The sequence below is a fragment of the Microchirus variegatus genome, assembly GCF_963457635.1.
Source record: "Microchirus variegatus genome assembly, chromosome: 15".
Classification (NCBI taxonomy): domain Eukaryota; kingdom Metazoa; phylum Chordata; class Actinopteri; order Pleuronectiformes; family Soleidae; genus Microchirus; species Microchirus variegatus.
The window spans coordinates 4,489,476-4,517,136 of NC_139816.1; the positions used below are offsets into that span (position 1 = coordinate 4,489,476).

The 27,661-nt window shown below is 41.9% G+C and overlaps 1 protein-coding gene across 1 annotated transcript in view; it reads right to left on the bottom strand.

The window, feature by feature from the left end:
- LOC310937361 (cadherin-12-like) overlaps positions 1-27,661 on the bottom strand; it is a gene marked incomplete at both ends in the record, with an annotated part of 89,621 nt that overhangs the window by 26,524 nt on the left and 35,436 nt on the right. The window contains 2 exons of the mRNA XM_083901604.1: positions 268-521; positions 23,475-23,662. Coding sequence (XP_083757730.1) covers positions 268-521; positions 23,475-23,662 — 442 coding nt within the window. The remainder of the gene's footprint in view (positions 1-267; positions 522-23,474; positions 23,663-27,661) is intronic.

The following is a 27,661-nucleotide window of genomic DNA, read 5'->3' on the forward strand; positions in this document are numbered from 1 at the left end:
CCATTAAGAATGACACACTGTTTGCTCAAGAGCAATAATAAACCTGCAGCATTAAAAACGCAACGCTCTTCATCATTAGAGTCAAAATCCACGTGAAACCTTTACTAATAACGTTTAACCAGCGTAAACTGAAGCTGTGTCATTTTGATAAACTGCTCGAGATGTGGCAAACGTGGCATAAAGGTTTCACAACAGGTGTACGTGCGAAAAAGAAAAAGACTAACGGCTTAGAGTCTATTTTTTTCAGACAGAAGACTTTAACTTTACCTGACTGGACTGCTGCCGGCATCTAAATCCTGTGCCGTCACCGCTCCAATGATGGTGCCTGCAGGTGTGTCTTCATACACATCCATCACATACGAAGGCTTATTGAACACCGGGGGCTCATCCACATCCAAAACGTTAATCTTCACCGTCGCCGTGTCTTTGAAGGCCCCAAAGCTCTGGAATCGCGGATCCAGATGAGCATTGGAGGCATCTACTTTAAAGGTGTACGCCTTCTTGGTTTCATAGTCCAGGGGCTACAGAAACAAAACACACACACACAAAGCAGTACAGTTAAAGTTTGATTCAGGTAGGCTGCGCCGCAGAAAAGTTGCTAAACTTTACTGGTAAACATTGCGGAAAAACTTCAAAATATCTGAAATAAATGTAAATTGGAAAGTTTTTAAGTCAAAAGTCTCATCAGAAGGAAGAATATTGTGAGTTATCAGGCCTTGGTGCTATCAGGAGTTAGCAAAGAAGTGTCTATCATGGCTAACTTTGTAGCTAATGCTGTTAATGCATGCTAAATTGTTGGGTGCACCTTGTTCATCAACAAAAATCAGTCATTGAAGACACAAACATGATTTTATTAGCTACAGGGTTTCCACAGCTTCATTGACGTCAAGTTCAAGGACTTTCCAGGACCAGTTCCCTCAAATTCAAGGACCGAATGTGCTGACAAAGCTTAAGATGTGGGCGGGCTAACTTGTAAGAGAGCATCTTTGTCCAAGATGGCATCCACTTTTCTTGACTTGCAGCACTTTATTTAAAGTGGAGGATTAGCATTTTAGCTAACACATCCACCGAATGTAAGAATATATGTTTTGCAGTAATTATTTAAGACTGATTTTTTCTTTTCTTTGTTAATAGAGATATAAAAATGATGAAAACCATTGTATTATCTTAGTTTAGGCCCATATTATGGATTACTGACGTCATTGTTGCGTAACATTTATTTTACAATCTTTTGTCAATAGCCGGTCGGTGAGGACATGCAATCGTTTGCTATGGTTTACTTCTCAATAAGCCGTGGTGTGTGGTAACTGTCAGCTGAATATGTCCGTGGTTGTGGTATTTGTATGAGTATCATCTCCTCTCTTGACGTAAATATGTTCTTCTTCTTCTTCTTTTTTGGAGTTGACAGACTGGACGCAGCTTTCGCGTTATTCTGCCCCCTACAGTCTGAAGACGTATCTGCATATAAGGGGTGTCCCATTTCGAAGTGACAAAATAACCCTCAACACTTGGTTTTGATTAAGGGTTGAGCTTGAGGGTTAAGATTGAGGGTTAAGATAGGAATTGGAATTGGCCCTTTAACCAGAAATCCACCTCATTCCTCTTAAAAGCACAACAAACATTTGATAAAATGAAAGTGAGCTCAAGTATCTGCGGTTCGCATGAAGCACATCGCCGACATCTGATCCCGGCGACTGCCTTTGGGTTTATTTTAAAATCATAATTGCACAGTGGTCTCGAGGAGAATCTGCTCCTGCTTTGTCGTTCACTTTCCCCAGCAGTGCCTCGTCCCGTACGAGCTTTAAGAGGCTCTCCAGAAAATGCTGTAAATGGAACAAGAGTATCTGTGTTGACGGCAGTTTGTCCTCGGTTTTACTTTTGTTTTTCAAGCATTTTTTTCAAGGATGAGTGACTTCAAAACAGATGTCAGCATATCGGCCTCTCGGTAGCCAACAAACTCAAGGATTTGGGCGATTTCCAGGAAGGAAAGACACTCGTATCACTAAGTTCTCTCAGCTGCATGAGAGGGCAGAGAACGTACCGTATAGTAGTGATATCACGTTCTCAGATACGATATTATTGCCGATTACGACGGCGTTATATTGAGTCGGTGGATCTGTTTTCACGTAGTTCCTGACCGGGATAACGTTTTTGCCCTTTTTCCTCACACTTGCGCTTACTTGGTTCAACAGCAACTTCACCTCCTTTCCCGGAGTTCTTCAAACAAGCGCTCGGGGGGGTTCATGTGTTCTACACCTCCGAGCTGCTGACATATCAGCTCAGGGTCAATTAGTCAAAAAGCAAGGGGGGAGGCATTGGCATCCGCGGCATGTCTACCACTGAGGTGTAAACATCCGACAGCGGTGACACCCGGCGCTCGCGCCGCTGCCCGTCTCCTGCCCGCTCAGGCGTGACCGACCCGCACAGTCGGACACGCTCCGCTGCCCCCGGAGTCACATGAGAGACATTCTCGTTCGGTGTATTTCAAATTGACTAACATGCAACCGCCATGGCAGCGGCGCTATCTCCCTGCCCCGGGACGCGAGGCTCTCGCCTCGCCTCGCCTCGTCTCGTCTAAAAAAGACTGGGCGAGTGAGAACAGCCGGTAATGGCACAGTGAAAGCGAAACGTGCAAAGAAGACGGCGAGGGGAGCGTGAGACGGGGAGGTTTTGCCGGTGGAGAGAGTGGATGCGAGATAAATATGACCAATCATCTGTACCAACTAAATGCACATGAATTAGCGCTATAATTAGCGTACAACCAGCAGACGTGATCAGAGGCTGTGTAGCTATGATTTCACAGGAGTAGCAGATGCTTCTCGAAGCCCCCTCACGCCTCTCTCTCTCTCTATCTATATCCTCCATGTTTTCACGCTCTTTCTGCTGCAGCAGGTGTCCGTTAAAAGAAAGAAGTAAAAAGAGTGAGGGGTCTGCGTGAAGGCGAGCCAATCTGAAACCAATCACTGACCATCAACCGCCATGATTGGTTTGATTACAGTGTGCCAGATGCAACTGGCCGGGCCCCGCTATGAGATCCTTCAACAGGAAATACACTCTGTCCCTTTCAATCTCTCTCAAGACGCGACAACAACGAAGGAAGACGAAAGAAAGCCAGAGCGCGGCGAATGAACTGGGTCCTTCTTTTTTTCCGTGGTACGGCAACACGGATTGGACAAACTACGTTAGAATTCAGTTTGGCAAACGACCGAACGAAAAAATTTGCGTCCGATGTGAACGCAGCAGAAGATTAAAACTACTACTGTTGCTGCCTAAATGATTAGCAGCAGTCTCTAAAAGTGTCTTAACCATGACTGCGTTCAGTATTAAAGGTGCATTATGTAATAAATCTAAAGCAACTGGCCATAAAATCCTCCTAATATGTCACAGAGACTCAGGAATAATGTTCATATAACAAACTGAACTCACCAACAACAACAGTACAGACAAAATATTTGCATTAAAAAAACATATTTTGCAGACTGCAAATCATGTTTTATGTTTTGAAATCATGTTTTGGCATGTGGCGCCACCTACCGCCGTCTACTAATCATTGCAGTCAGTAGAGTCTCAGCTGTCGAGCAAACACGGGTTGCCAGTCACGTCAGAAAACGATAGCTAAAAGACCACGGTATTTCGAATTTGAATGTAGTAACTGTTTTTTGGCCACATTCTTACATATGGTGCCTTTAACGTTTATTTTCTTCTATTGACAGAGACGTTACATTCAAGCGCTTTTCATTTCTGGATAATTAACCGGTGGCTGTGGATACCACAGCTCTAGCTTTCTTTATTCTGTTCCTGCTTTGGCTGATAAAGAACAAGATTTATTAAAACATACAGCAAAAACAACCAGAGAGACTAACAATAAAGGCAAACACCACTTCATAACTGCATGTATTTCCCTGTCTTCATTTACAAATAAAGGCGTTCCGTGCAAAATCTTTGCAGATTTGGCTCTCGCACGTGCCCGTGTGCACAAATTGAGTAGCGACAGATTTCTGCATTAAACCACACCGTGAAGTGTGTGAGTGTACCTGTGAAGTGACGCCTACAAAGGAGCTGAACGTGCACAGCGGTTTCGCTGGAGTATCCTGCTGGCGCCATGCGAATTACAGCAAAGTGGCATCAAAAGGAGCCGGCGCCAAAGTACGAGTTTACGTTCCACAAACATTAGTATGTTCGACAGTTTGTACTGCAAAATCACTGTGGATGAAGCCAAGTGAGTAGCGTTACGACTGCTGGCTAATCTGAGTATTTAAGCCCACTTTTCATACACTAGTGTGTTTTGTTGCAGAGAGCAGTGCATTGTGGTCACAGGCCGGGGCTTCTAACTCTCTCTTTTGAATAGGTTTCTATCAAATACACTGAGTCCGATGGTATTTTCGACCATTTTCTTTAAATTAATTTACTTAAGTGGAGTTTTTATGGTTAATCGAGTGGTCGACGCGCTGTAACAGGCCATAGTAAACTCCCAGTCCAGAATAAACCCGGGGTTAAATCAGCCTATGGTAGATTTTACCCCGGGTATATTATGGCCTTGGCCACTTTAATCCCGGAGTATAGGAGTATAAATTAGCCTCGGTCAGACTATAACCCTCTTGTGTAAAGAGGTTTTGACAAGAATGACTTTTATTGGTGTTTATGACTTAAATCTTGAAATAAAACCACAACCCTAGACTCTCATTTCAAGAAAAAAAAATTATTTTTGGCTAAAATATAGATTATTCCAGGCTAAATGCACGTTCCTGTTTATAAATATTAGTGAGTGAATATACTATGAACACCATCAACATCTCCTTACACAAGATAGGCCAGAGTATAACCCAGATATGTTTTGACCCTCGTGTGGAGGCTAACGCGGTATAAAATGGATGGATGGAGTTTTTAAGTGCCAACTGCAATGCCGCAATGCAAAAATAAATAAATAAATAAAAAATGCCTAATATGAGGCTGTGCTTGTGCCGTGCTCAGATGCACAGCTCAGCTGGAATACATGCACAGGTGGAGGAGGAGGAGGAGGAGGAGGAGGGGACGGCGATGCAGGGGAGGGTGGACAGCAGGAGGTGAACACCAGGCTTCATTAGCCACGAGTCTCGCTAGGGGGACGACGATGCTCCTCTCTCCTCAACATCTCTACACGCTGCATAGCCACGATTACGACGAGAGGCCCAAACTCTGGCGCAGAACCCTCCGTAACTGTCTAATTTCCGTGTAATCCTCAGGAAGCACCGAGACAGACCTGTGGAGTGTGATGGGGGGTGGGGGGGCGTCGACTCATGCACGGACCGAGGGATCCAGGAGAAGCCGCTGACAAATAATTATGTTAAAGGGAAGAAAATCAGAATAGAGCTGAGCATGGTCATATTTGAATGGACAGCTTTTTTTTATGTAAAGCATTCTATTTAAAAAAAAAAGTGTATTATGTTGACCTTTTAGAGGCCAAACCGATAACATCCCAGTGTGGTGTAAAAAAAGATGAATATATACACAGCTACTATAGTTTTACTTCCCAAATATGGATTTTCCCCTCGTAAAGTTGTATAAATCTACTTTTTTCGCATTTGCATGTCATGAAAATTAAGTGCTTATAGGATTTAATGGTAGTGATTTTCCCATTAGAATAATTGGCTTTATTACGACGACGAAACAATGTTGTCTATTTGTTGCACAGCCTGTAAACGTTTACTCTCACATTTTATATATATATATATATATATATATATATATTTAAAAAATCCTGGCTTATGTATTTCTTTAAATCAAAATCATCTTGGATGGCTCTAAGCTGGATGTAGAGACAGGGACGTGGAACTTTGGTAATCAAAAAATGTCATTAAAATAGTTAAGAACACCGTAAATAACAATAAAAAGGACACAATGTGTGCTGGCACTGAGGTTAAATGATGCAAATCCGTTCTACATACGCCGTATACGTCGAAATAAAACAAAGCTCATCTACAATCTACATACGGTCTTTATTTACTGCTGTGTATCAGTCCCAAGTCAAATATGACGCCGCCGCGAGATAAACGTCTCGTTCTCACCTTGCCAGATGCTCCATGGATCTTCTTTGAGCTAACATCTTCTTTTAGCTAACTTTAAGCTAATAGATAGATGGATAGAAACGTCTTTTTTAGCTAACTTTAAGCTAATAGATAGATGGATAGAAACATCTTTTTTAGCTAACCATAAGCTAATAGATAGATGGATAGAAACGTCTTCTTTGAGCTAGCGATGTCTTCTTTTAGCTAACTTTACGCTAATAGATAGATAGATAGATAGATAGATAGATAGATAGATAGATAGATAGATAGATAGATAGATAGATAGATAGATAGATAGATAGATAGATAGATAGATAGATAGATACGTCTTCTTTGCAAATCCGTTCTATATACGACGTATACGTCGAAATGAAACAAAGCTCAGAGTCTACAGTCTACATACGGTCTTTATTTACTGCTGTGTATCAGTCTCAAGTCAAATATGACGCCGCCGCGAGACAAAAGCGTCGTTATCACCTTGCCAGATGCTCCACGAACTAGTTAATGGGCTAACATTAGCGGCTAACACAAACAGACTGGTGATCGGATGCTAAATGGATGTCGGGTCATTTTTATTTTATTTTTTTGCCCAATAAATCACCATTACACGAAAAAATTAAACTTGAGCTAATTTGAGGTATTTATGCAGTCTGGTGAGTGAGACACAATGGTGTTTCCGTCAGGAGGAAGAGGCCTTTCCCTCTCTGCGAGGGCAAATCGTGCAGGTTCATTTACATATTTTGATGTGTTTTTCTTGTAAATAAACGTCCAAAACGGTAGGACGGTCCGAGCATCTTCTGCCGCTAAAGGGGAATGAATTGAGGCCCGGAGGAGGAGGAGGAGGAGGTAATGAGAAACTCAGGAGTTAATGAGGAGCTGTGCTAATGGGTCAACACTTGACTCGGGCTGAATCTAATCCGATGTGGCGGCCATCGGGGAAATTTCCCTGCAAGGGAGAGAAATGGTCAGTCACTCTCACACTGCATGTTATCAATTTCCATTTCCCCACCACCACCATCACCACCATCCTCCTAGACGATGGCCTACTTTCTGAGCTGTGTGTGTGTGTGTGTGTGTGTGTGTCGCTCTTAAACAAGCGTTTGCCAAACACCTTTTTGCGTGGCGTTCACCGAGCAGGCCTCCGAGCGGCCTCATTACGGCGTCGCTTGCGTATTAACGCGCCGCGCTCCTTCCTGGTCGCTGACACGACGAGGAAGTGTATCTATCAACCGCGGGGGGGAATTGTTAAGGAGGACAAGAGCGAGTTCCTCTCATGTCAGCGCCGCTGCTCTTCAACATCACAACAGAACGCACTTGAAATTCTAGACGCGGCGCCTTCGCTCCCCCTTTGATATGTTAATGTGCACCTTCGTTGCACTGCCAGTGATACTGAATGAAGGAACTTTATTTTTTTGTTGAGGGGGAGGCGGGGATTTGCCAGAACCTGTTTTATTCAATGGTGAATTAGTTAGTTCAGTACAGGGCGCTAATCAAGGCGTCGCAGTCTCGCAGGTACAGTTTTTCCACTTTACATGCGCACATCAGAGAGTCCTTACTTTAATGCAGAGGACGGAGCACGTCGGTGATTTTTAATGAGATGATGCTGTACTTTTGAAGGATAATGTACATAGATAGATAGATAGATAGATAGATAGATAGATAGATAGATAGATAGATAGATAGATAGATAGATAGATAGATAGATAGATAGATACGTCTCCTTTGAGCTAGAAACATCTTCTTTTAGCTAACTTTAAGCTAATAGATAGATGGATAGATACGTCTTCTTTGAGCTAGCGATGTCTTCTTTTAGCTAACTTTAAGCTGATAGTGTAAATCACTATTACACGAAAATTAAACAAGCTAATTTGAGGTATTTATCCAGTCTGGTGAGTAAGACACAATAGTGTTTCCGTCAGGAGGTTGTGATTGAAAATTGGTTGCTCATTAAATTGCAGAAAAGGGGGGAAAATAGATGATAGATAGATCATATTTGAGCTAGCAATATCTTCTTTTAGCTAGCTTAAAGCTGATAGATAGATAGATAGATAGATAGATAGATAGATAGATAGATAGATAGATAGATAGATAGATAGATAGATAGATAGATAGATAGATAGATAGATAGATAGATAGATGGACAGATACGTCTTCTTTGAGCTAGCAACGTCTTCTTTTAGCTAACTTTAAGCTTCATCTTAATCTACTTCGAAGCTTCATTCATTCATTCGTATTTCTTCTTCATGATTATGCATTATCTCATTAAGTCATCTCTCAGGTTTTTTTTTTTTTTTGCCTGCAACCAGCACTGAGCAATTAATCGTTTTCATACGGAAATTGCAAAAAAAAAAAAAAAAAAGCAATTAGCAAATAGCAAAAGTTGCAAATTAAACTCACTGTGTTTGATTGCTCTATGTTATGTGCCAATTTGAAGAAGAAAAAACATGTAATACATGCTGGAAATTATTCTTATTAGTCTTTTCTTGTCTTTTTGGTGTCTCGTTTTCTGTTCGGTTCTGTCTTAAATCTATAATATACTTCATGTGTTAATTATTTAAAAAAAAAGACTAAATCAAATAATTGTACAATTTTCTAAATCTAAAAATTAGACTTCTTAATGACCTACAGGTTAGTGTCAGGCGTCCTGTCTCTGAACTCTCCCAGGATCAGTTACCGTCAGCGGGATTTACTCCATGTCCGGAGACGACAGCATAAGGTTCACTGGGAGTGAATTATGCCGAAAGGTTATGGTGAAATTTACAGTAAAATATGGTGTCGACTGCAGCTTTGGGGAGAAAATCAATATACATAACGGAACGATGTTACTTTTTTATTTTGTCCTTTCCGCTGCTTGTTTTCCCTCCGCTCCGGTATTGAATATTACCTTCGCCCGTTGAGTTTATTTTCAGCGCGCTGGTTATTTTTGCGGGGAAGCGGCCTGATATGCATATTTAATAGCTTCTCGGGTTGTTTTGTGTGTTCACTCGAGTAGTACTACAGCAGAGTTCAATATTTTTCTGGCACCGATACGAAGGGGGAGGTGGGGGGAAATGGGTCCTATACTAACACCCATGGGTAAATCCAGACTTCTCCCCCTCGAAGATCCTTTATGGCGACACAGCGAGTCAATAGCGAGCTAATTCTGTTTGTTTTTTTTACGCCGAACCTGCACACGCAACAGCAAATGTTGTTTAATGTGTGATAAGCAGGTCGGCCTTTTAAATCCATTTAACCACAACGTATTATGTATTTACAATGCAACTTATGAATCATTAACACCCACTACACACGCCTCATCCCCCGGGAGCAAATCAAAGCTCAGCAACAAACAAAAAAAAAAAAACATGTTTAGAATATCACTCGCATAATTCTAATTGCAGCAACAAATTTCTCCAGGGAGATAAACACGGGGACGAGGCTTGGTGCTCAATTCTGTCGAGGGCAAAACCTTTTAAAGCCCCATGATGATGGCGGCGGCCGCCAAACTAAACATCCTGTTGGGATGTAGTAAATCTCTAATTGTCCCGACGGTGCTTTCGCTCCAGTGTGTACGTGTTTTTTTTCTTTAGTACCTTGAGTATGACCTCTGTTTCTGGACGACTTCAAAGAAGATTCGCTTGTTCCCCACTTACAGAGAGTTGACTCTGATGGACCGGGGGGAAGAATTTGGGCTCCTTTCCTTCAGGCACCTGTAACTCTGCAAGCAGAGCTTCCTTCCTTGCCCTCCGGATGGCCGAAGACGATTTGGATGTTGTTTTTAAGTCCTTGATCAATCTTCGAGGTCAGTTATCTTTTCTTGCATCTGGCGTGTCTGGTCCCAGCATCTCCACCCGTGTCCGTTTTCCACATTTCAAGCTCTGCTTTCTTGTTTCTTGTTCGTCTTTCTTTTTCAGCCCTGTCTTTTAACGGTGGTTAGCTTGTGTCGTTGTCCTTGCTTGAAGTAGCCCAACTCTCAGTGTCTCAGCGTTGCGGTCTTGGCTGTCCAGTTCCTCTGCTGTGTGGTCAGAGATTATTCCAGGTAGTTTTTCACTTCTTGCTACGTCTTGCTTCTAGTTAGTTCGCCGTGGAGTTAAAGCTCACATAGAGTGGTCCTGTTGCACATAATATGTTAGTAATGGAGGTCTACTTACATACATTAACTTGTTTTTATGGTCAAAAACCTACTCGTTGCTGTAAACGAGCCGATAGAAATCTGTCTTTTCTGACGCTGTTCCTAAGCCGCGATATTTCAGACATAAATCTCACCCCCAGAAGACAGACTGTGTTGCAATTGGCCAGCCAGCGTAGAGCCTTCCCAGCTGTCTTGTGCTTGGCCAATACCCGGAAGTGACATATTCAGCACACCCGCTGTCAGAAGCGCAGCTCCCCCCTCTGGAACGGTGGATGCACTGCTACTCATTATCAAAACATTGTTTTAACAGTGTTTAAAAATAGCTTCTTTACGACTCCCCGCCGCAGTCCCCTTTATGACCTTTGACCCGAAGTCAGACCCAGAGTCAGAAGACACTGTTGCTCGTGAAACACCTCCACAACAGACGTTATTCTTCTTCTGCGGTTCAATGTACGCAACCGGATGTGCCCGGACTAGTGCCCGGAGCAGGAGGATCTGCTGTTCAGGAGAACCGGTTATTTTTGGACTGAAAATATTCACACCGATTGCGCCGATTGGCAATTATAACCCTGGCCTCACATTTCTATTTCTGTGAATGAAAGGTCACGGCTGGCTTTCACTGGCTCTGTGCCATCAGCGGTCGAAGTGACCACAGGGTACAATGAGCTTATCATCAGCAAAGAAAAGCATACAGGCCTCAGAGAGTCATTTGATGCCCCCCACCCCCCTTTAATACTGCAGGATTCTGACACTGTGCAGAGAGAGATGCTCACTTTATTGTGCTGCCATCGGTCACATCATCGGTTCGTGGGTTCGTGCCAGTGCTCACGTCGCTGGAATACCATCGGAGCGCCTTTGCTGCAGTGGAGTGGACTGTGTGACTGCGAGAGACTCACGCTGCCTCTTCTAATAGGACCGCGCTCACCATGGGATGAGCCCCGAGACACCAGTTTAATCTATTACGCCTTCGCCTCCTCAGGCCACCAGAGGGAAGGCACTTCATCGACTTCCTTTTGCACGACCCCTCAGCCTCCTCTTTGTCGCTCTCTCTCTCGCCCGCACTAATTCCCCCTCCGCACAGCAGCGAGACGCGCACATGCACTCTGGCGCTGCACCCCGCTCGGGCTGCTCGGCGAGGTGTTATTCCTCGGCGCTGGGGCACCTGCTCCTCCTGCTGTTCTGAGGTATTGTTTCTGTCTTCCCCTCCTGCTTTTGGCTCCTTTCACGCCGGGGCCTAAAATAACTCATTCCACCTCCCACTGGAACATTCAGCACTATAATCAATAGATTAGTCTCAACTCCTGTCTGTGAGCCGGGAACCCGTGGTATCATGCAGCTGCGCGAGCTCCCAGATAATAAAAAAAAAAAGGGCCTATCACTCTTGCAGCCGCGATATCCTGCAATTACCCCAATATAGAGATTACCTATGGCTCTCTCGGACGCTTTCTCAAGGTAAAGACGATTTAAAATGGTACGGTGTCCTCGCGTAAACTGTAATCTGCATTAGCCGAGAGCGCCAAGAGAGTGTACTTTAGTATTCAGCCAACATTCAGTGCTGAGTTCTGGCCTTCAGTCAGGTTAGCAGTCTGTTCATTTAATTTCTCCTTTTGGCCATTTTTCCCTTTCCTTTCCCTTTTTTTTTTTTTTTACACTTCCTGCTTGTATCTAATGGCCTCCACTCCACTATAAAAATGATTCACTGTTCAAACAGCTCAGTAATGACATTTCTGATGGAGAAATTAGACCGCAGTCACTGTCTGGTTTTAGTGAAATTAAGTCCTTAATTGATGGCGGTGAGGATGAAAAGGCTTCTTGAGATCTCTGACTTTTTTTGGGGGGGGGGGGGGGGGGAGGCTAAATCTTTGAGCCGAGGCAATTAGCAGACTTTGTTTTCCATGCAAATGTTTATCAATGTTTATCAGTTTTGCAGAAGCACTTTTCTTAAATGTCACGCGCTCGCCGTAACAGCGATCAACATCATCGTGCCACGCTTTGGGAATAGGAAATTTTGGATGAATCATCCTTTTTTTTTTTTGAGCGATGCTTCCTTAAATAGCAGCTTCCTGTTCCACAGAATCGTATCATAACTATAGTTTATTGTCGAGTAAAAGTATAAAAATGTGCATCTAAGATTCTTTAATCCCCTCAATAATCTTTTGCTTCTTCATCCCCAAAACCTTGAAACAAATGAAGGGAGTGCACGACACCGTACAGACGGAGTAATTATGGACACACTAAGCAAAGCAATCACTAAAGAAGACAAAATTGAATAACTCTGGGGGAAAACAGAAGAACCACGAAGTGCATTTTGTACTTTTCAACCTTGGCTGAACTTTGACGGCTCGTATGATTTCAAACACCATGTGTCTGCAGTCTCACAGCGATCCAATCTCGTCGGTGCAGGTTCAACAACTGCGACAAATAAACAACAACAACAACAACAAACGTCTGAAAAAGTCACTTTTCTGACTTTGATCTCAGATCTTTAAATTCAGGTGTTTCTTATTTTCTTCTGAGAATAAAAGTTAGGCGTTTAATCTCAGAATATGGCTCTCAAATTCTCAAAAAAAAAATACTGAGATAAATCTGAGTTACTTTATTTAGTTTTGTGAGATTAAAAGTCAGACTTTTATCTGTCATTCATCTCAGTTTCTGACTTTAGTCTTTAGTGTTTTTCTCTCAGAATTCTACGATAAAATCAGACTTTTTTTCTCCGAATTCTAACTTCTATCTCAGCATTTGACTTTAATCTCAGATTCCAGAATTCTGACTCTAATCTCAGAATCTGACTTCAATGACGGATCTAAAATTCAAATTTACTCTGAATTATTTAATTTATCTGTTTTTTTGTCAAAAATGTGACCCTGATTCTCTTCCACACAATAGTTTTTCTATTATAAATTATAAAAAAAAATGTCCCATTTTATTTCTCAGTTTTATCTTTAGTTTTAAGTGGATTTAAGTGGATTTATTAATCGTCGGTCAATGACTTTGTAAATGGGACAAAAAAGGATGCGTATTTGCAAATATCGAATAAAAAATAATGAATAAAAACAAATAAACAGAAGGAAAAAAGGGATAAAATTGCTGTGATATTCTCTTATCTGCATGGGATTGAAGTGGAGAAGTTGTCTGACTTTACTTCTCTTCGTTATTTATTAGTTGTGTTGTTGTTTTTGTGAATGCCTGGCTGTGTGTTTTGTGGAGGCAGTGCCAGAGGTCTGCGGCAAACGCTCTGTATTCAGTGCACTGTAAAGTGACACAGTGGAAAGTTATAGCCTCGTGTATTAAAATGGATTCCCTGAACGTGAGCCAGCAGAGAGCGCGCGCGTGCACGGTTACAACCGTGTCCTCTGAGAGTCCGATTTAAGCTGAGAGCAAATTTGGATTAGGTGTACTGTATATTGCCGTCTTTTGTTCTTCCGGGAGGGAAATGCACGCACGCATGTTTTAAAAGGAACAAATTACTTTTTGATTTGACTGACAGCTTCTTTGCAAACGCACGGTGTGTCATTTCTGCCACTGGGGGGGGGGGGGGGGGGTTCTCTCAATCAAGACGGTAACAAAGGACGGTGGGAAGCAGCATGGGATCATGGGAGTTGTTGTTTGCGTTCACTTCCTTGTTTACGGGGAGAACTTTGGCAGCGAATGAGTGAGTGTTACCTTGAATATGGAGTCTTGTATAAAGTACATTAAAGGTGATATTTGAGTAAAAGTACACAAATGTGACCATAAAACGACTTTGGTAGAAGTTGAAGTCACTTTTTTTGTATAATATTACTTAAGTAAAAGTCTTTGCATGACATTTACCGCACTAAAGTGTCACTTAAGTCATTTTCTGATATAAACTAGACTTGTTTTTGAAGTGAAAGTATTGAAAAAGTGAGGAGTTGGGATTGTGGCTCAGTGGCAGGGTTTGATGTCTTTCAACTGGGAGGTTGTGTGTTCAATTCCTTCTCTGCTCTGCTCGTCTGTGTCCTTGAGCAAGACACTAAACCCCATGTTGCAGTGGGTGAAAACTAGTGTAAAGCAGCTCATCAAGACTAAAAAAAGCTCTATATAAGTAAAGACTCTGATACCAACTCTTCTTCTACTGGTTTTATTTGGTAGTAATGAGTAACAAAGATAGTTTATAGTAGTAGATAGTAGATCAAATGTGGCTAGAAATATAAAATAACAAAGTAAAGTACAGATACCTGAATGTATTACTTCAGTACAGTAACCAAGTATTTGTACTTTCTTAAATAACAAGACCGGTTGGAAACATTTTGGCTAAAACTATTTTATGAAATATAGTATTATAATAATAATAATAGTAATGGAAGGATGTGTTCAATACAAGACTAGTGGTAACAAAAGAGTAAAAAAGAGGAGTAAAAGTACAAGTTGCTCGAAATGTCAATAACAAAGTAAAGATACTAGGATTTTGTACAGTAACAAAGTAACAAAGGAGAGTCCCTGTCCTCTCCTGTCCTGTGGATGTACCTCAGTGTTTGAACACGACTGTATCCTCACACATGCTCTTCTTTCATGTACATGATGTTTGTCTGTGTGCTCACATTTTGTCTGCACATTTCCCTGGGAAATTCATCAATGGATTTACCTATTGTCTCCTATAATCTTATGTTTTGCAGATGTGACGTGCGGGGCCCCTCACTCCCCATGCCTCTGCGCCTCCATGTTTGTGTGTGTGTTTGTTTGTTTGTTTGTTTTTCACCCTCCGCTTTCTCTCTTTCTCCTTCTGTGTCGGCAGACTGGGAAACAGATGATCATCCTTTGAACCCATTACTCAGCCTGATCCTCTTATCATAACCAACCTTTCTGAGTCTCCAATTTACAGTCTGCCAAATTCTGCTCTGTGTTCAATGTGGCTTTAGTCCCTGTCCTGCTGTTTTTGATTTTCTATTAGACGAGCGTGTGTGTGTGTGTGTGTGTGTGTGTGTGTTCTTGTTATTGTTGCCTCTGTAGGACCTTTTAGTCGTCCTCATGGAGACCAAAACCTGGTCCTAGGGAGGCAGAACCTCCTTATTTAGGTTAAGGTTAGGGGACAAATGAATGGAAGTCAACGCAGTGTCCTTAAAAGAAAAGCTGTGTATACTTGTGTTTATATCTTTGTGACGTCCAAAAAACATAAAAACCTATCTTTGTGGGGACATTTTGTGTCGTGTGTGTCTTTTTTACAGTCTATGATGTGACCTCACTATGATATAAAAACAAGTTTTTGTGCGTGTACTTGCATATACATCTTTTTTGAGGAAAAAAAAAGTGAGGACACTTTGGTTGGTCCTCACATTCTGACTCAAAATGGGACTTTATATTAATTTAAGGCTTAGGGTTGGACTTATAGTTGTGATGGTGAAGGTTTAGGGTAAAAACCGAGGAATCTGTGAGTGTCCTCGGTAGGATTGTTGTACAAGAATATGCGTATGTACTCTATTTTGACATTTCCTGGCATAAACACTGAGCTTTGAGGCCAAAACTTGGTTCTAATGGTTAATTTCTGAGGGACTAGTTAGACTTAGAGCTGATATTTGAATAGTGCTTATAGGTTAAGATTGGTGGGGGGGGCCACTGTTTCATTTCCGCTGTCCGAATGAATGGAAGTCGGTGCCGTGTCCTCGGTAGAATAGCGGCGCGAACCTGCATGTGTGTCTTCTGGCAAGTCAAAAGAGGGAAACGCACAGAGGTAGAGAGGGAGAGATGGGTAGTAGAGAGGAGGAATTGTCTGCACACATTTGCACACCTGTCTCTTGGGGATATTCTACCAATCTGAAATAAGACAAGCCTGTGGGCGGGTCAGTATTCTGGGAACACGGCGAACAACTCATCTCCAGCTCTACCTCCTCCTCCTCCTCCTCCTCCTCCTCCTCCTCACACCTTCTCTCCAAAGCACGCCTCGTTCTTTCTCCCTTTCTCCTCCTCATCCACATCCTGTTAAAATCCCCACTCTCACATGTGGAGGATAACATGTTGTTTTCTAAAACCCCCCCCCCCCTCCTCTACTACCCTGTAATCAACAATAGCTTATTGTGCAGCCACGTCCCACTGTGTGGGGACTCTCTCTCTATCACGCTGTTGTTATGTGGAGGTAAAACAATTAAGAGGGGGAAGATGCATCTTTTACCCGTGCGTCCAGTGTAAACGTGACGTAAACAAATAACTGCATTCGTTTACATCATAATTGCTTTCAGTGTCTCTCTGTTATTCCATTAGTGTCAAATAAGAAGGTCACTGTACACGCTGATGATGTATAGCTGCAACCACATAAGCGCAGTTCATTAATATAATGTGTACACACGCGTGATTTACTCGTGCGTTTGTGTACACACACACGTGGAGGACGGCGCGCTCTCTCACACTGAGCCGGGAATCAATTACTCGCTCAGCTGTGTATTTTTTGGGGGGGATCAAAGGATCACACAACCCTTTTTTGTGCCATCCTGTGCTGGGGCGTGAACTAAAAATGTACCAGTTAACGAGTACCTGAGTCTGAAAGATCAGATAAAACACAGCTGCAGATTTGCATTATCCTCCCTCCTCCCCCCCTTCCCTCCTCCTCCATTAAAAAATTATTTGAATTGACTGCACTTTTTTTTTTTTTTTGATGACGTTTGCAATCAGATGAGAAATACTCGCCGTGTCTAAAATATGACAAAAACAGATAAATTACCCCACTCCATGAAATGTATTTTTATTTGCATATAAAAGGCCAGATTTAATGAGAAAGTCCCTGTTTTTCCCACCCCCTCCCCAGTGTTGGACAGGTAAATTTATGTGCAAAGCTGCGAGGGTTTGAGTTGTGCTGGTAAATAAAATTGATAAGTGGTGTTCTCTTTTAGAGATAGACGATAGCATGCCATTAATTTTATCAACCAGTTATTGCAAATTGATCTCAAAAACTTTACTTTTCATCCAAAGTTTGTGTCCGACAGACAATTAGTGTTGTTCAATACGTTGTTTCTGAAGTTGAGCAATTTCTTGTTTTAGTTTGTTGTCGTTAAACAATTGAACATTTTATCAGATGGAGTGGAAAAAGAAGAGAATCAGCGTTCAAAATGTTACTGCAAAAGAACCAAACTTTAATTCAAGTTCAGTGTCGGTTAAGTGTCATAGTATAGTATGTCGTCCAAAAATGGTCAAAAACGTCATAGTATAGTATGTCGTCCAAAAATGGTCAAAAAAGTCATAGTAAGTAGGTTGTGCAAAAGATGGTCAAAAAAGTCATAGTATAGTATGTCGTCCAAAAATGAAAATGGTCAAAAAAGTCATACTAAAGTATGTCGTCCAAAAAATGGTCAAAAAAGTCATACAATAGTATGTCGTCCAAAAATGAAAATGGTCCAAAAAGTCATACAATAGTATGTCGTCCAAAAATGGTCAAAAAAGTCATACAATAGTATTTCGTCCAAATATGGTCAAAAAAGTCATAGTATAGTAGGTTGTGCAAAAATGGTCAAAAAGGTCAAAGTAAAGTATGTCGTCCAAAAATGGTCAAAAAAGTCATAGTATATAGTATGTCGTCCAAAAATGGTCAAAAAAGTCATAGTATATAGTATGTCGTCCAAAAATGGTCAAAAAAGTCATAGTATATAGTATGTCGTCCAAAAATGAAAATGGTCAAAAAAGTCATACAATAGTATGTCGTCCAAAAATGAAAATGGTCAAAAAAGTCATACAATAGTATGTCGTCCAAAAATGGTCAAAAAAGTCATAGTATAGTATGCTCAAATGTAAAGGCATAGGTTGTAATGTATATCACTATCCCTGCTATTAAACCATAATAACACAAAACACATTCATTGTATTGTATTTAATGGTCAGAGCACAGAGATCCAGCTTGATATAAAACAACATTTGCTTTTTGTTAATAAAACAAAGATCATATTTTTAGTCCTTTAAATCAGTAACATCAGAAAAACCTTACTGTTCTTCTAAGACACTTGGACTTGCGGTAAAGCTGTAGTCTGTGCCCTTTTTTAAACAGAAAGAAGGTCTGTTACGTTTCTCAGTATAGCTGTATAGTTTGTTATTGTGTTGCCCGGTAACTGCACGCAGGAAGTATTTGTTCAAGGTTGAACTTTAGCTTTAAAACAAAGGCCAAAAAAGTGCCCTCGAGCAAGTTTTGGGAGTGAATTCTATACTGCTAAAAAATTAGCATTTTTGTTCAGCAAGAATTCCCCGAGGGGGAAACATAAGTCCTGTTCTGGAGGTACGGTTTTGCCCCGGATAGTTTCGCTTCAGGAAAATATGTCTTGTATAAAGAGTCTTTAAAGACTTCTCTATGCATCTGTATATAGCTGGACCTGATGCTAACGCATGTGTTGCATTTCCTTTCACGGCATTTTGCCAGCGTAGGCGTTTTTCGTACGTTCCAGAAGTATTGACACAAATCTCCGGGGCCAATTTTTGTACCCAAATCTCAAAGAGCACTTTGGGAGGAAAATAAACAGCGGCTCCATTCCACAGAGGTGTAATCCATCTCATCTGTGCATTAGAGCGTTGCTGAGAAAAAGCCACTCCAGTTCCTGACATTTACATTTTTTTGTCCTCCTTTGGTCGTTTGCCCGATCGAGGAGACATTTGGTGATTGCTGCATTATGCAAACTTAGCATTACGCTGCAGTTCTCTTTTCTTTATCCGCCTCTTTCTGTCTTTTTCCCTTTCAACTTCAATAGCGCCAACAACTAATGGCATTTAAAGCCACCACAGGGATGTAGTGAATCCTGCTGCAGAGAAACTGAAGGAATCAATGTGCAGGTGCTTCTTTTGTCTCAGTCTGTGACACCAGAGACAGTGTATGGTGTGTGTGTAGGCGTCGATATTCTAAAGACTAAACTAAACAGTCATCTTATATACACTATATACAGTACATAAAGATAACTGCAACATGGCATTTTCCAAGCCACAGTCGTCTCTCATACAGATTACAAGGAATCTTAGGAGATCAATATAAATCACACCGTGCAAGATGTCAGATATGATGCATGCAGACTGTTCCACGCTACGCCAAGTGAATCATAGGCGGAGACACGTGTCATCAGTAATGTCGCCAACTGTGGCACCAACTAGCGACGTGGTCTTTGAAACATGGGAAGCTTAATGTATCTCAGGCCCGGTTATTCATATATACATTTTCCTGCGATAATGATAATGGCGTCGAAAACGGCGAGCGGCTATTCGTCGAAAGACTTCCCTCACAAAATCTGGGCCAATTCCAATTCCTATCTTAACCCTCAATCTTAACCCTTAATCTTAACTGGCCATCAAAACCAAGTGTTGAGGGTTATTTTGTCACTTAGAAATGGGACACCCCTTAAATGCGGATACCTCTTCAGACTGTAGGGGGCAGAATAACGCGAAAGCTGCGTCCAGTCTGTCAACTCCAAAAAAAGAAGAAGAACACATTTACGTCAGGATTATTTATTACGATCCGTTTGTCAGTCAAGTTATTAGGTTGTCAGTTAGTTATAAGATGATACTCATACAAATATTCAGCTGACAGTTACCACACACCACGACTTATTGAAAAGTAAACCATAGCAAACCTTCGCTTGTCCGCACCGGCCGGCTATTGACAAAAGATCGTAAAATAAAAAAATAAATGTTACGCAACAATGACGTCAGTAATCCATAATATGGGCCTAAACTAAGATAATACAATGGTTTTCATCATTTTTATATCTCTGTTAACAAAGAAAATACTTCATTTGTAGCGTACTCGTTTCGCTGCTTTCGGCGCCATCTTTGTTATGTGAAAACACGCAATGCATTCTGGGTAGCCCTCGCTCCCAAGGGTGGTCTCGGGAAAATCTCAATATTGAGGGCGATACAGCCCTTAAACTTGGCCCTCAACTTAATTTTTCTGAGAATCAGGACAGCACTTGCACTAGAGGGAGCGCATTTTTGAGATTGAGGGTTAAGCAAGGATTTGGAATTCACCCTTAACCCCATCTTGCTCCTGAGGGGCTTTTTGTGAATGGGTATGAAGGACGAACGATAGGAAATGCATTCATCGTGTCCCGCAACTGTCCGTGTAAAGCAGCTTTGAGCGTGACAAGAAAAATGCTACGTGAATACAAACCAACTGAGCTGCAACGTCGTTAGCATGTAGCGGTGGTGAACAGCAGATGTAGAAGAGGATGAATTCATGAGTCTTACATTTTCCCCTTCAGTGTATTTGATCGTTTAACTAACCTGTTTTGGCCTTCAGTGTTTGAGACGGTCTACGTTTAGATAAATATGACTTTATGAAGGTTTTTTTTTAATGGCAGTTCCATTCAAACCAATAATTTTACTGATGTCCTTTTGTGTCACTCGGGGTGCTGTGTATCTTTTAAGAAGAAGAAAAGGATGCCGAAACCTTAACAAGACCGTGGTGTGACTCTTTCATTCCCTCCTGCCCATGCGGCACTTATAAATGCACATTAGCCACCCACTGTCATTGAGCTGAAAGCTTTCAGCGTCTAAAGAGAAATAATATCCACAGTCAGGCTTGTGGGCAAAAGAACGGGCTTGGTTTTTTAGTGTAATGGAAGTCTTTAAAGCTCACATAGAGTGGTCCTGTTGCACATATATGTTAGTTATGGAGGTCTACTTACATACATTAACTTGTTTTTATGGTCAAAAACCTCCTAGTTGCTGTAAACGAGCCGATAGAAATCCTCTTTTCTGACGCTGTTTCCCAGCCGCGATATTTCAGACTCGACTCTCTCACCCAGAAGACAGACTGTCTTGTGATTGGCCAATACCCGGAAGTGACATATTCAGCACACCCGCTCTCAGAAGCACAGCTCCCCCCTCTGGAACGGTGGATGTACTGCTACTCATTATCAAAACATTGTTTAAACCGTGTTTAAAAATAGCTTCTTCACGACTCCCCGCCTCAGTCCCTTTTATGACTTTGACCCATAGTCAGAAGACACTGTCGCTCGTGAAACACCTCCACAACGGACGTTATTCTTCTTCTGCGGTTCAATGTACGCAACCGGATGTGCCCGGACTAGTGCCCGGAGCAGGAGGATCTGCTGTTCAGGAGAACCGGTGTTTACGTAACGGGTCCGGGTTTTTTCAGAGATCTCGCTGAGCCTGAGATTACAATAAAACACAGCGTTCTCAGCAGTGGCTGAACTGTTTGTTTAGAACCTTCAGGGCTTCTTAAACAAGGTAATGACGCAGATACACACTAAAAAACAGCGTTGATTAGAACTTACAGTCTAGGTCCGCTGTAAGTATAAGGGAAGCAGCTCAACACAGCTGAGAATGTACATAAAGCATCATAGAATCCAGTCAATCATGGATATTTGACAATCATGCGTCGGTTTAAAGCTCTCCATCCACTCAGTGTCCTGACATTGAAGCTAAGAACTGGTTTTGTGGAGTTGTTTTCAGGAAAGAAAAAAAAAAATTAAATGGAATGTCTTTCATTTATTAAGGTCCCGAGGATATTACAGTCATGATACTTACTTAATGAACTGAATTTGGGAGCAGGGCGCGTTATAATTTTTTCATATATAGGCCAAATTTAATAATTGATTGCGTGATAAGTCTTATTATAGTCCGGCTATTTAGTTAGCTTCGTTGCACACATTGACCGGACTGCTCTATTTCTCCGTCTAATTTTAGTTCGGCGGCGGGTAATGACCTTCACCTCGACGAGTATTGGGTCCCCCCATCTTTCTTTTTAAAATGAGATGAAAGATCTCGAGGGGGTTTTATCGAAGGCGTAATAACTTCTACTCATATCGTATAAGCGATGCTTTCTCATTGGTATTAAATAAGATAGTCTCTCTCTCTCTGTGTGTGAGCTTCAAAGACAAAAGTCCACGATCTCTTGCTGTGGGTCGCTCCGCGCTGGATGTTTTAATCTAAGTAGCAAAAACAGGAGTAAATGAGTGAATGCTCGGTGTCACTCAGAGAGAGAGAGAGAGAGAGTAAAGCCTCTCGGCTCTGAACTGTGCTTTAAGGTACACGAGACAAACAGTCAGAGCGCGACATCACACGACTTCAGCTCTCCGTACGCTTCACTCCTCGTGTCCTGCTGTGACGAGATCTGCTCGCCGATGGTTTATCTTATTATACGTTTGTTCTTGACATGAATATTTAAAAGCTGCTTCTTCTTCTTCTTCTTCTCTTCCTCCTCCTCCTGCTGCTGCTGCTGCTTTATACAAATACACGTAAGACGTACTGCGGGATTTAAGGGTTTCCATGGAGCTCAAACGCTGCAGATCGCGCACCTGTGGGACTGACGCTAAGACTGGGGGAAGTGTCTGGTTGTAAATGTAACACATAGATCAGACTTACACCTGTAGGATGTCGCAGTATCACCAGTGCTGATGTCGGGCTTTATATGGTATTTATAGTCATTTCTGTTCATTCTTTCCTTCTTGGTTGTTTTTTTTTTTCAACCCGTTGCCTGTTTTCTGTGTCGAGTCATAATGTCGTTCTTTAAAGATGTTTTAACACTTGGCAACTTGCAAGACCATTGCAAGTACAGAGGAGACTTAGGGCCAATTCCAATTCCTATCTTAACCCTCAAGTTCAACCCTTAATCTTAACTGGCCCTCATAACCAAGTGTTGAGGGTTATTTTGTCACTTAGAAATGGGACACCCCTTAAATGCAGATACGTCTTCAGACTGTAGGGGGCAGAATAACGCGAAAGCTGCGTCCAGTCCGCATTTTTGAGATTGAGGGTTAAGCAAGGAATTGGAATTTACCCTAATTTTAAGGCTATGTAGCCAGCTGTATCCCACAACATTTTGCCCAATCAGGAGCCAGAACTCCACAAAGAGGCGGGGCCTCCTGAGGGCGAGCTGTGTCATTTTGTTAATGAACGTCAGCTTTTACAGCTAATGTGTTCATTTGTTGTAAAAGATGAATCAGTGGTGTGGAAATGTGGATTATGCAGATTTTTAATCCCCCCCACGCCCCTTTTTCTTTTTTCCTCCCCAACATTGATTAGCTAGATTAGTCTTTATGCGTTTGCATTTATTTCCGCTTTTATGCGCAAATTTGCATGATGAGTTAAATATTGGCGCTTTTCCATTCGACAGTTTGTCCGTCTGACACAGTCACTGAATGGGTTGTGATTCGGGCTCACGGTTTTAGACATTTCCTTTGCTAAATGTTGGAGATTAACGTGTGTTTTCAGGGATTTTAAAGTCTTTTTAACTGCTCTACAGTTCGACGTTGTTCTGTTTTGATTCTTGTGTCGGATGTGGAGGTTGTGACTCTTCCAGTATCGTCTCAGCTCGCTCGGAACCAGGTCACAATGCCAGGACCGTATCGTGGGCGTAAGTGTTTCGTATTTCAGTCCCGTACCTTTCTGAGAATGATGATCCCGTCCTGGTTGTGGCTGTTGGTGGTGATGTCGAACATGGCGCCTCCGTCCCCCGGCACGATGTTGTATTCCACTTCTGCATTCTTCCCGATGTCCAAGTCGTGGGCTTTGATTCTCCCCACCGCCGAACCCACTGCAGAAGACTCGGGAACTCTCAGGTGGAAGAAACCTGCGAACAAGCAAACATCACACCGGAGTCAGACTCGTTAAATTCTCATCTCCTGACATCGGACGGGGGAAGAAAAAAAAGAAGAAAAAAAAACACCACAGAGCTCACTTCACATCCTTTGTCTTTTATGTAGTCTCTCACCCACCCAAGGATGTCTCATCCACCCACAAGCAAGAGGCTGATATGCTCTCTGTCTGAAGTCAGGCCTGAAGCGAGAAGCATGACATTATTCAATTTTGATGTGTGTGGACTTCAAGGCTGCTCGGCTCCTTATTGGCTTGACCCGCAAGATCAACAAACAAAGCGGGCCGGCGGCTTTGATCGTCCCGATCACACAGTCAACCGCCGCTGCTGCTGCTGCTGCTGCTGCTGCTGCAGAGTGGCAAATCTGCATATTAACAAACACCGCATTGTTTCATTATCACTTACAGCTGAAGAAAGATGGAAATGGAAATCATTTGTGTGTGTGTGTGTGTGTGTTTTCCTCTCCTCTCCTTCCACCTCTGCAACGAGTATACGCTGCTCAAACACTGACATCTGCTTGTGCCAGAGACAGTAAAAGTTTACTCCTATTACAAATCAGGTATCTACACCCACTGGCATCATAGAACTGCTGAGGCCAGAAGAAGAAGCATATAAAAGTGTGATTTTTTTATTTTTTTATGCCATCTTTCAACAGGGATGAATATGCACCTCTATTTTCATACTCAGCAGTTCAAGAAATGTCAGTGGATCTTTGCGACGTTTGCCTTTCGACATCACTTCGCGCCACGCCGCCGTGTCGAAGGTTACTCGAGTTAAAACTCCTCAAAGGGGAAAAAAAACGTAATGTATGTACGCGTCTGCGTTAGTTTCCTCCCCACCTGACACATAATAGCGAGGTGGAGACGGATGAACTTGAATACAAGGTGTTTTCAATATCCCACAGTGTCAGAAAGTGTTTGAATAAATGATGCCCCGCTCGACGCAGAGTGGATATTCCCCCCTGTGTTCTCAGCGGAGAGACCCCGAGATGAGCTGAAACTAAAAACTCCCCCCTCGTCTTGCGTTAAATGTCATTAAAACGAGCAGCGCTGCTCTCGGTAGACCACGTGCAATATTCCTCACTTTAATTCATGTAATTGTGATATACACGCCGTGCAATATCGGAACAATATCCCTGTTGAGAATTCATGCATAATGTCTAATCTTTAAATAATATAACATTCTGATTAAACTCTGTTTACACTCTATAGTCCTTCTTTCTAATTTACAGTGTCTATGCACGCTCACTATTTATTCCCTTGTCTCTTATACTCTGCCTGCTAATTTCCGAAAGGATTATCTTATCTTATCTTATATGAGCATATCTAATTTTAGATTTAATGCTAGTGACAGTAATTTATATATAAAAATATAGCTCGCACCACAGTTTGAGGACCATGGGTTTAGGCCAATTTGGGTCCAACTGACTGATATACATACAGTACAGCATTATTTGGCTTTGTGTGTTATTCTGACCTTGAGAAAATAAAGTGACATGAGGAAAAAAAAAAAAGAAGAAAAAATTTTGGGGGGGGAAATCTCGAGTTTCCAAAAAAGAGATGAAAAAAAAATAATAATTGGAAAAAAAAAGTTTTCATAATTTTTTGGAAACTCAAGATCTCGACTTTCCAAAAATGTAAAAAAAATTGAAATAAGAATTTTTTTTCAGAATTTTCTGGAAACTCAAGATCTCGAAGTAAAAAAGTTTTTTTTTGTTTGTTTTTTTTTCATAATTTCTTGGAAACTCTCTCTCACCACTGTCCATGGTGCTGAACCAAAGAAGGCCTTAACATGGTGCAATTGAAAATGTTTGAGCGGCTGGCAGTCAAAAGAAATTTCGTACAAATCTTCGACTTTGAAGAATCTTCGACTTTGAAACTCGAGATCCAGAAGAATGAAAAAAAAATAATAATTAGAAAAAAAATAATAGATTTTTCAATCTATTATTTTTTTACTTTTTTTATTTTTTTGAAAACTCGAGATTTAAAAAAATATTTTTTTCCCTCATGTCACTTCGGTGGCTCCGTATAAAGGCATTAATGTGTAGTTTGTCAAAATACGCAACACATTCTTCTTCTTCCCCTTTATGTGTCACAACAGCAGATCATCAATGTTCTTTTTTTATGATCCACATATTGATTTTATGCTTCCTGATGCAACCCCGCCCTCTCATGTGTGTGTGTGTGTGTGTGTGTGTGTGTGTGTGTGTGTGTGTTAAAGAAGAAGCACGAACAGCTTTGAATCCTCTTTTTTTATGTTTCCCCGATTCCATTCCAGTTGACGCCTTTAATTGCGTTCATCTGTTGACAGACTGGCAGAGCGTCTATAGCTCCATCCTTCAGGTGTGGGACGGATGTGCGAGGTTCACTTATCAGTTAAGTTGTTACCCTTCACATCCTTTGATGATTGAAATGCAAATGAAACCAAACTGAAACACACGGTGGAAACGAGGTTTGAGTGCAGCCTCGGCTCTTCCAGGCTCACACACCTTAAACTTTATGGGTCAAAACTACTCATCAAGTCACCCTAAAAATACTGGTACAGCTGCCATGTGCTGTTTCTGTCACCGCTCTCCTCATTTGTCATTCGACCGTTTTTGCCGTGGATCTTTGGCTTTTCCCTCTTTCCCTCCTGTCTTGATCCTAAGATTTAGAAAGGCGGGAAAAGGCTGAGGCATACGCGGATGAATGTGGGTGCTATAATTTCAATAAATAATCGAGCACATTCGGGGGGAGAGGCATTAATTTTTAAGAACGTCCTTTAAAGGTTCACGTCCTTGCGAGGAGAGCGGGGTAACTTTTTTAGTTTCGTTTACTCCAGACCGAGGCAGCAGGAGTCCGTGGGTTCAGAGGAGTTAACAAACGGTCGCCCTGGATGGCATCAGTCAGTCGCCGGGTAAACAAAGCTGCTCGGATAATTCACAAAAGCCAGATTAAGGCACGGTTTGCCGTTATTACTCACGACCTCTGCGGCTGCAATACCCTCCGGTGCCATCATGGCGGTTTAGCGGATTGACTGTTAACAAATGCAAAATCTATAATGATGAGAGGAGAGAGATTTGTCAAGTGAAACCATGCTACTATGGCCACAGTTTCCACACATATTTTATTTTCCTTTTTGGCCCATACAACCTCTGCAGCTCAGAAGAGAGGAGAAGAAGACAAAGAGAGACTTTGGGGAAGGGTGAAGAAGCCACCGTTCCCGTCTTAAACCTCTGTGCTGTGACAGCATTATGGAAATACAATCTTTTACAACACACAGCCAAAGGAGCTTGACCATCACACTGCCTGCATTTACATTCAGAGGAGAGCAGCCTGGTGTCACCTCGCAGATTCACATGGAGAGACCGCGTCGGTGCAGCAGAGCTGCGTTTTTTGTCTTGCTTTGTATTGTTTTTTGTTTTTTTGTGTCCAAATGTACACTCGCTGCTTTTGAATGGAGCGAATTTTCCACATGGTTTCTCCGTAATAAGGTCCCGACCTATGTAAAGTGCCTGGAGACGTTGTATCTTGTGATTCGGCGCCATGGAAATGGAATCAATTGGATTCGATTTAAAGCTGCATTGGGCAGGGTCACTCGAATAACACACACACACACACACACACAATGAGTGGGAATACATTTTGTTTCCCATCGCCCAGACGCATGAGCTTCTTCATTTTCAATAAAAAGGCATTTAAAGACAAAACTGCGTCCAAATTATTAATTGAAAACTGAAATTGTTAAAGTCTAAATATAAAAAATCGTAGCTTTATGTCATTACTACATTATTTCCATTAACGTAAAGCACTAGTACGAACCGAATCAGCTCCACCTGTATGACGGTATTTCTCAGTATAGCGGGGATTCCTCTGCTGCACACAGGAAGTGACTCTTTTGGAGTATGAAAACACAAAGAAACACCCACAGAAAGTCCAAGAACCGAATTCTACTGCTTGAAAAAAAGCCTAGATGTTGCGAATTTTGAAGAAGACG